This window comes from Electrophorus electricus, chromosome 24, assembly GCF_041902795.1.
Source record: "Electrophorus electricus isolate QZ-2024a chromosome 24, ASM4190279v1, whole genome shotgun sequence".
NCBI classification, from domain to species: domain Eukaryota; kingdom Metazoa; phylum Chordata; class Actinopteri; order Gymnotiformes; family Gymnotidae; genus Electrophorus; species Electrophorus electricus.
In genome coordinates, this window is record NC_137520.1 from 12,604,789 (window position 1) to 12,619,044 (window position 14,256).

Here is a 14,256-nt window from a genome sequence, read left to right on the forward strand (position 1 = left end):
CGGTATCGAACCTTCAAGAAGTTTATACACCACATCAATATGTGCAATGCTATTGATCATTTAGACCTTGACAGACAAATTAAATTCATAAACTTGATAATGCACTGGAATATTCTTATTGCTTACGATAGCGGAATGGCATTTTTTTGTTTGTTTGTTTGTTTTTTTTAAGTAACACTGTTTTAGGATCACAGGTTATCGATCGAATCCACTTAACAGAGACCCCACCGAAAACAGCAAGAAGAGTGCAGATCTCGGTCCGGATTTAAAGTGTCAAAGTCCCTATTAAAAGCTACACAGTAAATGGACCTTTACATGTAATCCAATCCCGGGATCAGCAGACATCTTGTTCCTGCCGCTGCCTTAGAAAGAGACCTGCATTTATTTATTTTTTTTCTAATCCATAGAGAGGACAGTGTCAAGTCATCAAAGATTCATGAATATTAATGAGGAGTGCAAAGCAATGCTTCTCTTACATGTAAACTAGGCTGTATGTGTAGTATACTATGCATATGTACAGTATGCTATGTACTGTAACCTTTCAAATTTATGTGCATATGTACAATATGCTATGTGCCTTATTGATGTATACGCAGTATGCCATGTGCACCACAGCCTTTCAGATGTATCATACGCTTGTGTACAGTATGCTGTGTGCAGGCATGTATGGACAGTATGCTCTATATATGTAAAATAGGATATATGTGCTACCACCTTTCAGATGTATGATTATATGCTTATGCACAGTGTGCTGTTAATATATACAATATGCCATATATATGTACAGTATGCTGTATGCATATATTTTGAATATGCACAATGTGTTCTGATATCCAGACTATGGATTAAAAACCCTTATTTTTACACGAGTGAAGCAACAAAGATGAATTCAAGTTAAATCAAATTTATTACAAATATTTACATTCTCTCTGATATCAGATTTTCATTGAGTTCTATTCATACAGGCCATGCCAGATCTATAAAGGCTTATATCAGACCAACATGAAAACCCAAGCACACCCACCCACCCACCCACACACACACACCCACCCACCCACACACCCACCAGCTGATGGTATGTGCCAAAATGCCTAGGCCTTCACAATCAGATATGTATTATTCCAGTCAAGACACCGTCAAGTTAATTCCCCCCCAGCACTTGAGACCATTACTAACTTTGGAAAAAAATAAATCACAGGCCTGAATTACCGTATATCACATGAATGTGTGTGCTTATTCACTACCATACATCACACAAATAATTTTTCTTGGCCCTGCGACCACTGCCATAGCCCCGCCCAGCTCAACCTGCCCTGGCTGTAATCACGTCAATCAAAAGCTTATTTGTCAAAAGTGAAACTGTCAGAGTGGTGCCGGCTGTCTACTACTCTCTTCGGGATCCTTCACGCCTTTCCCCCCCCTTCTCGTCAGTAGGCGGATGAGTAATTCTGTTAGTTAAGTATTCATACGTTTACTCTCCATTTGCATCAGTGGTGGGGTTTTTTTTGTTGTTTGTTTTGTGTTTTGTTTTGTCTTCTTCAGCCCAGGCCCAAAACTTGAAAAGAAAAAAAAAAGACCCGTAAAGGAAGAAGCACAACCGTCAGCACCTCTGAAGAAACATCCATTGTTTTACATGGTTTAATTACAAACCCCCAGCACTGCTTCACGTTAAGATTACGCTCCGCAGGAGGCCGGCATCATTTGGACTGGGGGCTTTGTCGTGTAATATAACACAATAGAACAGGCTTTCAGTATTAGATTTCTGATTTTAGCCTCCTTGACATTTCAAGCTGCATGAACTAATACATCTGTTATTTGTTGATAATTTGATTATTAACATACTTCATAACCCAAATCAGCTGCCCTGCTGGAGATTTGACTGAAGGGGACACTTTTCTTTTAGCTGTTTCTCTCTCTATCCCTCCCTCCCTGCCTTATTCAGGGAGCATTAAAAACAGTGTTTATCTGCCTCCTCAGCGCTCTTCAACTCACAGCGCCAGCAGGAAGCAAACCCATCATCACTCTAACGGGAGCCGGTGCGGGCCCGCTTGCGCGCAGACACACCGGCTGCTGGAGCTCACCGCTGCCCGATGGTGGCGAGGGTCACGTCTGATGGAGGTCCCGGCCAGAGCCCGACCACCATGACCGCAGCGGACGTGGGCGTGCACAGGCGCGCTAGACCCGGGATGAGTGGGACACATCTGAGCACAAGATGTGGACCGGCGGGATTCTTTGGCGTTCGCGATTTCTTGCCTTTTTGTGCAAATAAAACTACCTCAACTGGTACAACATACAGTACGCTTACAGTATATTGATTTCTCTACGCTGTGGCGAACTACAGACACTAATTCCATGTGAAGTATTTATAGGAAATGACTGGGCAAAGAAAGAAGAAAAAAAGTATTCCGTCATCGTCTAGTTCCACGTCGCACGTTACCATGCTTGCTGCTAACTCAAATAGGACACAAAAGAGCGGATCAGGCTGCCTTCATCTCACCTGCCGCCCGTTCCCACCGCGCTGTGTTTGTGCGGGAAGGGGGTTGAGGGTGTGGGGTTGTGACAGGAGGCCGAGGCTGGCCAGGGCTGTGGCGAGGGTCCTCGGCCTAATCCACCTCGCTCTCGTTACTCGCCCCTTCAGGACGGCGGAGCTTCTCCACCTGCTCGTTGAACTGTCCATCGCCTCCTCTCCTGTCCTCCGATTGGACGCCCAGACGCTCCTCCTCATCTGCGCGAGACACGTCGTCGTCGTCCTCCTCCTCCTCCTCCTCCTCCTCTTCTTCTTCTTCCCCGTCCTCCTCCTCTCTGCGTTCCTCCTCGCCCTGCACCTCCATGCGGACCTGGCTCTTCAGGTCGAGGGGCAGCATGGCCCCGAGGGCAACCTCTCCGTTCAGGCCGTGCGGGCCGGGGGGCGTGGCCTGAGAGCTGTGGCCCTCCTTGATGGGCGAGGAGCTGGCCGATTCGTTGCTGACGGGCGAGATGTCGCTGCTGCTGTTGGTGTGATTGGCGGAGGGCGAGTTGGAGGTCGTGCCTGGTTTGAGCGAGATCTGCCAGGAGGGGATTTTGGGGAGGGACGGAGAAGCAGGAAACTGTCTCCTGAGAGAGAGAGAGTAAATGAGTGTGGGGGGGGGGGGGACAATGGTATAGACAAATGAGACATGGAAATCACTTCAAAGAAACATTCCACAAAAACTGAATCAGTGATGGTGACATTGCGATTTTACATTAGTTAAACTGAGTTAAAACAGCAAACATACGACACAGCAACAGTTCATGCTGAGTCTCTTCAGTGATGGTGGTGGCACTTGGTTTTCAAGTCGCATGAAATTGTCACATAAGTTATTTGTTGATCATTTGATTATAACATAATTGATCAGATAAACCGGCTGGCCAGACACAGGAATCTGGCAACTCTGACGCAGGGGGAGTCCCACGCCATCACAACTTATACTCTGATAACACACATATCACATTTACGGTAAACGCGGACATTCCAAAAGATAATTCTGATGGTTGCTAGTAAACTAAGACCGACGAGAATCACTGGAAACTTTCAAAGTGAGTAGCAACCAGTAAAAAGTGAGGCGGGATTTCCCGGAGTTATTCTTGCTAAGACATTCAGGTGGCCAGGAAACAAATGCGTCAGTCGGGCTGGACCGGACAGGACCCTGTCAGAGCTTCCTCTGCTAACTCACTCAGCGTGCCATGCTACTCCTTATCTCACACATCAAATGTTAGTAGCCATGAGCTGAACACTATCCAGGATTTGTCGCAAACAGAGCATTCTGAGAAAAACTCTTCCAGCAAAGTGCAGGGAAAATGTTCTTTAAAAACCCCCTCAGAACTCCATCCTATTGTGGAGTGTATTACTATGTATAGAATACGACATTAAAGCTGAAAGAGTGTGTACTATCATTGCAAAGGAACTTCATTGAAACCCATGTAGGCCTGTAAGCCATATGTAATTGTGAGAGATTAATGTTTTAGCAATATGGCTTCCACATCTGGGTGAGGTGTAACCTCGTAAATAACCTCGTAAATACAAACTAGACAAACCGGAGTCTTCATGAAAAGGTACACCAAACCCCTCCTGCCGGTGCAGCCCGACCGACTGGCCAGAGAGATCTGCATCTCCATTTCACTTTTGCATCTCCCAAAACTGATTGTTAAAAGGGAAACATTCTGTTAATTGAGGGAAGAGAGAAGAATGTCACAAAAACAAGTAACAAGCTTTCAGCTTCAGATGTAACACTAGAACAAAAAGGCAGACAAAGCGAGAGGTTCTTGTGTGTGGGAATTTCAGGTGACTTGGATCTTAATTTGCATGATAAATGATTGAGTAAACATTGATTGGGGGGTGGGGGGTTACGGGAGGAGCCCGCTGGACGCGGCAGAATATTCCAGAAGATTCCAGCTCCGCTTATCTGGCGGATAACCGCGGAAGACCTGAATATGTGCTGCACAGGTTGGGGGTCAAACACACAGCATTTACAGATCAGCACAGCTGAAACTGGAGAGCATAAAAGAGCCAAGTGCGCACTCTGGGTGAAGATACAATTGTGGGGTACAGTGCAGGGTCCCGCAGGGTCCTGAAGGCCCCGTGCGGGTAAACGCAGGGAGGTGGGGTTACCTGCTGAGTAACAGTCCTTTCAGAGAAGCAATCTCAGCCTTGAGCTCACTGATGCTTTGAGATTCCACCATGCGGTTGGTCGTGGAGCAGGCCTGCAGGTAGGAAGGAAAACAAATTACAAATCAGTCTCTATTCCTTTGAACATTTTGTTCCAAACTTGTGCCTTACTAGACCAGTGTCTACCGAGTTCGATCTGATAACAGCGTTACAGACGGAGCACAGCAAAACAATGACATCCTCCATCTCCAGCCATCCGTGCAGAGCCTTTATGGAAGTAGAGCAAAGGGCTCATGAGATCAGGCTCTTCAAGGGGGGATGGGGACGGGATTAATCACGCCATTTTTCCATATTTTTCCATATTTCCGACTGCTGATTTGAGCAGGACAGAGGTGCACGATAAGAGGTCTCAGGCACAACAATGGCAGCTTTCATCAGTCAGCCACAAGTCAAAGGTTTTTTTTTTTATTAAAAGGAGCGTTATCACCCATTGCTTGGCACGGGATGAATTGCCACATAGAATGACGGCCAATTGAAATGGCCTGCAAACATTTGAATAGCAAATGACTTCTGAAAAATTACGCATCTTTTTTCTTTTTAAATGGACAGGTGGTTGATGATGGCGTTTCACGCAAAATGACGTCTCTTGCAGCTGAAAAGGGGTATTCATGGTGAGCTCGACTGTGACCGTGTGGGACGGCCAGACATCTGTGACCGTGACCAGACGGGCCGACCAGCGGCTGCTGCATTTGCTGTCTGCAGTGAGCTCTCCGCACTCAGAATCTTGGAGAACAAACTCCACTTCATCGCCCAAAGCAGCGCGTCTGCCGTGTGCGCACTAAAATGTGAGCGGATTACGAGGGGCCCCGGTGCCCTGCTCCGTAAAGCTACACCGAGTCACAGGGGTACCTGACGCTTTGAACCGTCCACAAACAAACAGCCCTCATCCGCTGCCTAATCCTCCCATACTCCCGGCCTCCGGGGGGAGCGAGATGGAAATAGGTGTGGAAATGAAGAAAAAAGGCTGGGGAAAAGAAAACTCAAAGTGTAATTAAGGATGCCTGACTCACCAGGGGCCGCTAGTTAGAAAGCAGAGACCCCCTGTCGAGTGAAGAGGGATAACTTGGAGTCTTTCACATGTAATTACATCTAAAGGAAATTAATTGAATCACATCTGAAAAAGATCAGGCTCATTTACAGTGTGGGGTGGGGGTGGGGCAGGGGCAGTAAGTTTGGGGTTTCTCTCCTATCTGCTGCTAAAGCTCCTCTGATAAAGTGCGGTGTTTTTGGAGGGCACATCTGATCCAGGCTGAGCGCATTAGGCCTGGTGAAGACACTCTTATTACAGGCCCCACCTAATTACGACCACCATAATCCCCAACTCCCCACGGCGCCCGCGTAATAAGGCCGGCGTGTGCCTCTCGCCAATTTCACCTGTGGAAAAAAAAATTAATTGCTTCGGCGGCCAAGCTTACACTTCACAGACATAAAATCCAAATAACGTTTCCAAACGGGGGGCTGAGACACAACTCGCTGCGCCGTGTGCTTAAAGTCCAGGTGCTCTCGGAGACGGCCCGTTCGTTTCTGACCTGCGGCATGCCGTGGCAGCTACTACAACCAAACAACATTGCCTCTCCTGTGGGGGACCCGGGTTCAAACCCCGTATGGGTAAGTGCTCCATGCTATACTAATAAGTGTCCGTTGGCAAGACTCCTAACACCATATTCGCCTGCCTCTGTAACGTGCTTGAAATTGTAAGTCATTCTGGATAAGAGCGTCTGCCAAACGTGTAAAGTGAATGCCAGTGAACGCCTTCTTGTGCCTTTTTCACTATGACTGCTGCCAGTATCCTGGAGTGAGTACTGCTGAGCGATCCTACACCTCCGCCCTGCCTGGATTTCAACGTCAGGTTCACCGCGGAGCGCGGCACGTCTCTCGCAGACGGCCAGCGAAAACATGGAACTAGGAAACGCCTGTAGACTTTTAGCACTGGATATCTAAACAGAGGCCGTTTAAAAAGGTCTGAAAGCAAATGATCCCGCGGCTCCTTTGGCTGAGAAAATTTTCCCCGTGTAATGCATGTATATTTATGGTAGAATCAGCTTGAAACTGAATCCCTCAGGAGTGTTTGCAGTGAAAGTGTTCATGCACTTCCCCGGCAGTGAGCACTTGGGCTAAAAATGAAACAGCCTCTAATCTTCCATGTGCAGACGCTAATAAGGGAACCGTCTCTGAATGTAAAACAGGGCATGCACTGATACCAATGGGGCATGCACCGATACGATTACTCCAGGCATATACCGATAACATCCATATCTTCTGATTACAACGTTGATACCGAACTCAAACACCGATCTGGAACACGTATGGTAAAATTATCATTAAATCAATTACCTAATACGAATAAGGGACAATTATTAGGCATATTTGCTAATTTATTAACAAAACTAAAATAGCATATTTGTTAATACTATGGTGACAGAATAGACTAAATTTCTGAAAAGGCATCAGGTCCGAAACCCTTTCCGTACCACGCTGTAATATAGTGAAGAAGTGAGCCAAGCTAGCTAACACAAGAGCACACTCTGTAATTCAGAGGTTTATACTATAAGGAATGTTTACTTAGCACCTGAAGAAACAGGAGTTACCATGCGTTTTGTGTTAAATACAGATTTCCATGTTAAAGAGTTTTAATTGCCAAGCTTGGCACATTCTGCTCAGTACAGGAAAGAGCAGAGAACCACAACCCGAAAATGATAACTAATTCAGTGCCTCAACATTCCTGTTCACACACACCAGACCTGAGAACCATGTTCACAATTTCCCATATGGCTGGAGACAACAGGACTGAAGTCCCCCAAAGAAAATTTAAGATCCACTCATTGGCTATAAAGCAGAGTTTATGATTTGTTTAATGGATGTTTTGATATGAAATATACTTTTTATACACCGCTGTCTTCCAACAAGGCACTCATGGCAAATGACGGCAACACTTTAATCCAGTTTACACTTTAACAGGACTCTCCACCTCTCGCTTGCGTTGGCTGACCCCGGCATGCACGATTGTCTGAAAACAGTCCGGACAGGCGGATGTGGGAGCTCTTCAGCTGAGGAGAGAGACAGGCTTAGCGCTGGGCCTTCGCTGACGCTCCTGCCTCACTGTGCCAAGTGAGTTTAGGCAGAGAAGAGCCGGGAGGGAAGCGCGCGCCACCACAAGGGTAACAAAAATGTAAAAATCCAAAGCCAAAGTGGTGAGTCTGCAGTTTGGATGAACTTCAGAGGGGTGAAAGGTTCATATTTTTCTGCCGTTTCTTTGCACATGGCCAGATGCGTTCGCATATGTTTTCCTGCAGGATCCAGATGTTCCGTTCAAACACCCACGTGCCTAACATGCTGTGGACATAAAACGCTGCCACCGTCTCGATTCTAAAGCACTTTCTGCGCATTCTGGCGCCTGTTACCAGATGATTTATCAGAGCAACCATGAGATACAAAGTGACTAGAGTTTCTCATTCGGGGGTATGTGGATGTGTTTTTAACAGGCACTGCATTCTTAATATCAGCAATTTGTCTAAGACGGGCACGAGATACTGGGGATTAGAGGCGTAACGTCAGAAGGGAGAGACACGCGGTTGTGATGAGCGCTTTGCTAAAAGATTATGACACCTTTGCACGCCACATTAGTGTGTGATCAGGAGAAAAACACACACACGCATGCACGCGCACAGGCACAGACACAGGCACACGCGCACAGACACACACAGGCACGCGCACACAGTGCTGCAGTCTGCCACCCTCCTCCGTCTGGAGATGACAGATCTGCAGTTCAGTTTCTCTGATAAAACTAGTCCATCAGCCCTGCAAATGTCTGAACCTGGTCTTAAGGAACGTGACGTAGCGGATTTAAACATTTAAACACTCGCGCCTTACCCCTGGCACGGGGTTAAATGAGATCTCACATCTACAGATAAACAGGCCAAGTGGTGCGTGGGGGTGGGGAGGAGGTGCAGAAGGCCTGAGGCTGTGGTGGGGGCCCTGGCAGGCTGGCTGGCTGGCTGGCTGGCTGGCTGGCTGGCTGGCTGGCTCCATCCTTCTGTGAGTGTCCTTACGCGCTCTTCGCTGGGTTGGCCCGGTCTTCGCCCGGCGCCGCCCCGCCCATGTACAGTGCTCGTTTCAGCAATGCATGAGCCGTGTCCACACTAATAATTTCATCAGGGCGAGGCTTCCATCTCAGTGTCACTGAAAAATGCCATGTGTTGTTTTAAGCTCACGCTGGCCTTGTTTAACAGACGCTGCACCCTTGATGGAGAGAGAGAGAGGACCTGACAATTATTTACACCATAAGGATCAACACTACAAGTCCCTGCTATTCATGATGTCCTGGTGAGAAATGACCACTTTGGGAAGGAATGTATTTTTTACCCCCAAGACGACAGCTGGGGTCTTCAGTATCAACTCCACCCTGCTGTAAAACCATTCCTCTTTACGTACATTGCATACGCTGAAAGGCATTCCACACATTCCTGCTTTCTGAAAACTGCCATTTGAAAGTGTTTTTGCCAACATATCACCGACATAAGGTAAGGAATTACTCAAATTCACGATTATGCAGTTAGAGAAACTACTGAATGTGCTTCTTTGGTAACTGTTCATGAGAGCAAAAATCTGTCACGCTAGCAGGCCCATTAAGGGTCATGGCACCAGCTCATCCGACAGGCCGGGAGCTCTGAGAATGTCCACGCAAGGGGGGGTGGAGGGTGGACACTGCACGGCTTACCTGAGAGCTGGCCAGCTCCTGAGACAGCTCCTGGATCTTCTTCTGCTGCTGAACCAGGAGTTCCTGTACCGAGGCGAGCGTCGTCTGCAGCTGGGTCACTGCAGAGAGAGATGTGCACCACATTCTCACTTCCAACCTCTCCATGAGTGCTCCGCGAAAAAGAAAAGGGCTCGGTCAAGCGCGCGCTCCACCCCGGAAGGTCCGCAAGTGCTGCTCACGGCTTTCTGTTGGAGCGCCACTTTCCCTCAGCCAGTAATAGAAAACGACTACATTTGTTCATGATTAATCACCGGTGTCCAAGTGAATATCAGCCTAACGTCTCTAAACTCCTATTAGCATGGGCTAGTCTCTCTCAAACTCTCCAAACAACCAACAAGATGGGCGGGGGGGGGGGGGGGGGGAGCAGCTTTCATTTGGGAGCCAACAGAGGGGCAGACGGAGGGTCCTGACTAATCCGAGTAAATATACCTCATTTTGCATGGAGTCTAAAGATTGAATTATTGCCAGGTTTTTCCTGTCCTGAGGATCGTGAAAGCCAAGGAGAAGCCGTGCTAACGGGCCGAGAGCTGCTGTTATTAATGGGGGCATCATTTCAAATAACCCAGAGCACAAGTGGCTCTCTCGGCTTCCAGTCACACATGCGTTCGCAAACAATGCATTAAGTTTCCAAACTGATTATGTTACAGAAAACCAATAAACGCCTCTATAAATCATGCTCTGTAAAGTGTTAAATCAACCCTAATTGGATTAACATCTACAGATATTATTAGCTGCCGACTGCTGGCCCTCCAGTGTGCTGTTATGGGGCTCCGCTTTTTGCGGAAACGACTTTTTGGAACGTGTGATCTACACATGTCCTTCATCCACGACGCTGCTCAGCAACCAACGGGCTACGAGGTGGGGGGGGGGAAAAAAAAAAAAAAAAAAAAAAAAAAAAGGGGGGGAGGCTAAAACGAGATGACATCGTATGCAACAGTGTACGCACAGACAGCCCTTCAACAGTGTACGCACAGACAGCCCTTCAACAGTGTAAGCACAGACAGCCCTTCAACAGAGTCCCCGAAGCAGCTTATGAGAGCAAATCAACTGGAATGTGACTCCACCGCGCTGGATAACAATCTCGGTTTGAGCCGTCAGACTGTTACACTGGACCTGACAGAACAGTCACTGATTAATTCTTAGGCCAGGACCATTTACTGTGCACAGGATAATAGACTTTCTGTGTATGGCACTATGAGTTTAGTCTTTTGGCCCCTAGTGGTTGGGCAGCACTACTGGCAGATCAGTTCTTCAGGTTTTACTTTGATGACAAGCGCCAACTGCTCCAAAACACTGCCTGCGTGGCCAGCTCAGGAGGCAGGGCGCGACAGATAACGTGGCCATTCATCCTGGCTGGGCTTGAAACAAGCTCTGTCTATGTAGAAAGTGAGAGTGTTGAATTCAAGAAGCAGAGAGTGGTCTCCCAGCTGCTGCGAGGAGCCACACAGCAGGCCTGGTGTAAATTATTCAGTGAATACCTCTATATATTGTACACTACATATGTCCAAGCCTCCCTGTCTCTTTAATGGCCAGCTGGTCACCAATATGCTCTCTACTCACAAAAGGGTCAAACCAGCAGCATAGTTCCATTACTGTGTGTGTGTGGGAAAGAACTTCTGAGGCACATTTGTTAATTGTCTGTGCAAAGTTGCAGGGAAACCGTAATGGGAGTTATGGCCTAACTGGGAGGAGGGGAAGGCCACACAGCTGCGCTCAAAAGGGACGCATCGCCGCACCGAGCTCGGCGCTGCAGGAACTTGCGAACTTTAACAAAGGGTGCGGGCAGTTGGCAAGAGAGGCAGTGGGTTGCTATTACTCATGTTGTGAGGAGAGGGGGAAACCTCACTCTGTAATTGCAACCCTCTCCCAACTGCTAACTGAAACAGTCATTAACTACAATAGCATCTTGGCTAGTGCAGCCACAGCAAATTAGATCAGCGGTGTGACTGACTGACTAACTATGGAAAGGTGTGGGCTATTCGTTCAGAGGGAGAGAGACAGGCAAGAGAGAGACAGAGAGAGAAGGAGGGAGGGAGGGAAGGAAAGAGAGAGAGAGAGAGCGAGAGAATGAAAGAGAGAACAGAGAGAGCGACAGTGAGACCCGGAGACCCAGTTAAATGGTTTGTAAAGTGAAAAGGAAATTAATCTTAACATCAAAGTCATTATCAATGCAATCTACACACATGACCCTAAACAAAACAGGAATTATGTTAAAACCAAACAGAACAATGGCGGGACAGGTACCATTACACGAAGGAAGGATTATTTTTTTGCATATATGAACCAAAAATGACAACGAAAAGGCTCATTTGTTAATCAGATAAAGGCGGCCGCACCAAGCTTACACGCAAAGGTTGCCAACTCAGCCGTCGTCTGGCACTCCCCAAGCCAGGCTACGACAAAGCTGCGCGCAGAAAGATTAAAGTCAACAGATTCTAAAACTGCAGTTCATAAAAGAAATGATGACAGTGTCTGCAATGGCGATCAGCTCCATATGCCCGATATACCTTTGCTAACTGATAACGTCCTCATTTGGGCCATCCAATTTGCTTACTGTAATCTTCGAGATCATTAAAACAATAGCTAGACACCAGATTGGCCCCAGACAAAGCCCAACTGACAGCGCTATCTGTTTGGCCAGTCAAACATACAGCATTTGTTTGCACTGTTCAAAAAGCCAAAAATCAATACTGTATAGCAACTGGCTTTACTCGAACAAATTCAGACTTGCCGTTAACAATAGGCGCGTCCTATGCAAAGTGACTAACGCTGGCCTTGTCAAATTTTCACTGTGCAAACAAAGACTCATCAAATAAATATATAAACATGCACACCCATGAAGTCCTCCGAAACACAGTGACGGAGACATTTTTGCTCGTGTTCTCTTTGTACACAAACACACACAATCACACAAAGTCCTGTTCTCTATTTACATACAAACCGGGAGCAGAGTTACAGTGTAAATGGCGCACTAACGAGACTAAAGTTTCTCCGCGCAGTGTCCCGCTTTCATGGTCGCCGGTTCGTTTAATTACGGCGGTGGGTGAGCTGGCGCGGGCGTCGGGGGTGAGGGAAGAGGGAGGTGTCCCTCTCTGACAGCCGGCCTCAGATTCCTCACCTGTCTAAGGCAGAAGACGCACCTGTCACTGTGCACTTAATCACGGGCCTGCTCGGCCTGCAGCCAGCCAGACGCTCCGCCGCGCCGAAAATTAAAATGAACCTTCTCACCACACAGTCACAAAGGGAAGGGGAAAAAAAACAAACAACAACAACAAAAAAAAACCCACACACACCACCAACATAAAAAAAAAACCCCAAACAAAAAAAAAAACCAAACCAGAACTGCTGTCATTCCCTTTCCCCTCATTAATATTCCAGGGTTAAGAGCTTTTCAGCCAAACGTAATTAATTGGGGCTGAGCTGACAGTAAACAAGCAATTTCAAATTAAAGCGAAATGACAGGACCGTCATTGGTAAAATGTGAGCAGATTTTGGCGACAGATAAATGAAGGAAAATGTTAAGGAGGGAAAAGTGATGAAGATATTAATCTTCACCTGTCTGGGCCAGCGTGCCACTCATCTCTGCCATGCTGCTAGAGATCCTGCGCAGATGCTCCTTGTCCTCTCTGCTGCCCATAATGAGGGGAAGGATGTATTTCTGCAATTAAAAACATGACACGCCATTAGAATTCCTCTCAGGAAACTGGGCAAACGGGGCCGCGGAGGACAGCGAGCTCAGCCACTGGACGCGGAGCCGCGGACCCTGTCGGAATGGGGCCCCTGGCGGAGAATCCCAGCCCTGCCCCCACCTGGCCAGGCGCTGCAGGGGGCTAATTTACAATGGACACCTTGGAACTGTCAGTTACAAAAAAAAGGAAGTGAGTGAACATACCCCCCCCCCCACCCCACCACCCAGGATTAAAAAGCAGCAGCGTACGTAGTGGAACGGTTATCCAGAAAGATGCTTTCCTGCCTGTGACTGTGTTTATGAAAAGAAGAAGAAGAAAAAAAAAGAAAAAGCTCCCTATTGAAAGTCTTGTGGTTTACGCACTTCATCTACTGCAATTTGACTCAATAGCTTGACACACAGGCCAAGAATTAAGCAATGGGGCGTGACTTTGGGTTCAACTTCATTAAACCTTTTAGCCCGCCGCTGGGCTGCTCTGTGCCCACACGTCACCGGCGGAGGACAATTGCCTGTCAGAGAGAAGCCTTGTTGAACAACCCCCTCATACACAGGGACTGAGCCTGTGGGTCGCGGGGCCGGCGGAGGCGCTCGTGCTCGAGGAGGCGTGCGTGCGGGGCTTCGGTTTGTTTGGAGGAGAGACGCGTCGGGCGAGCGGAGGTGGACAGGGGCGCGACCGGAGCGGGCGGCGCGAGCGCCAGGCGCTTCGCCCACGCGCGGCGGAACAGTTGGCCCGGCCAGGATTTCACAGCGATGCAAGCCGTTGTTGACACCGGCAGAAGTAATAAACACTTTTAAGTTGAAAAAGATTAAAGGAGCGGCGGTGGCGTAATTAATAAGACGGGCTGCTGGGAGCAGTGTGTACACGGATGGGCCGGGCACAGGGCATATGGGTACAGCAGCGTGCCACAGCCGGGACACGACAGCCGCAAGAGAGCACTCACGCCAGGAAATGGCACCTCCCCACGCCAGCCGCCACTCGCACAGATCCCGCACAGCAGAGGGGCTGACAGGGAAAGAGGAGAGCTGAAGTCTGCACTGCCTGGAGACGAGAGGAGAACAGAGGAGAGAGAGAGGAGAGAAAGTGAGGAGGACACGAGCCAAGCGCTGTTCCGAGTTGGGCGTAGCGGC

At 48.1% G+C, this 14,256-nt stretch overlaps 1 protein-coding gene across 4 annotated transcripts in view; it reads right to left on the reverse strand.

The window, feature by feature from the left end:
* Positions 1-1,057: 1,057 nt before the first annotated feature.
* Positions 1,058-14,256, reverse strand: part of pex14 (peroxisomal biogenesis factor 14) — a 47,610-nt gene continuing 34,411 nt past the window's right edge. For all 4 annotated transcript variants that reach the window (XM_035522427.2, XM_081706642.1, XM_081706644.1 and 1 more), the window contains 4 exons: positions 12,996-13,098; positions 9,402-9,499; positions 4,628-4,719; positions 1,058-3,093 (listed from right to left, as the gene is read on the reverse strand). In XM_035522427.2, the coding sequence (XP_035378320.2) occupies positions 2,604-3,093; positions 4,628-4,719; positions 9,402-9,499; positions 12,996-13,098 (783 nt within the window). In that variant the 3' untranslated portion in view covers positions 1,058-2,603. The remainder of the gene's footprint in view (positions 3,094-4,627; positions 4,720-9,401; positions 9,500-12,995; positions 13,099-14,256) is intronic.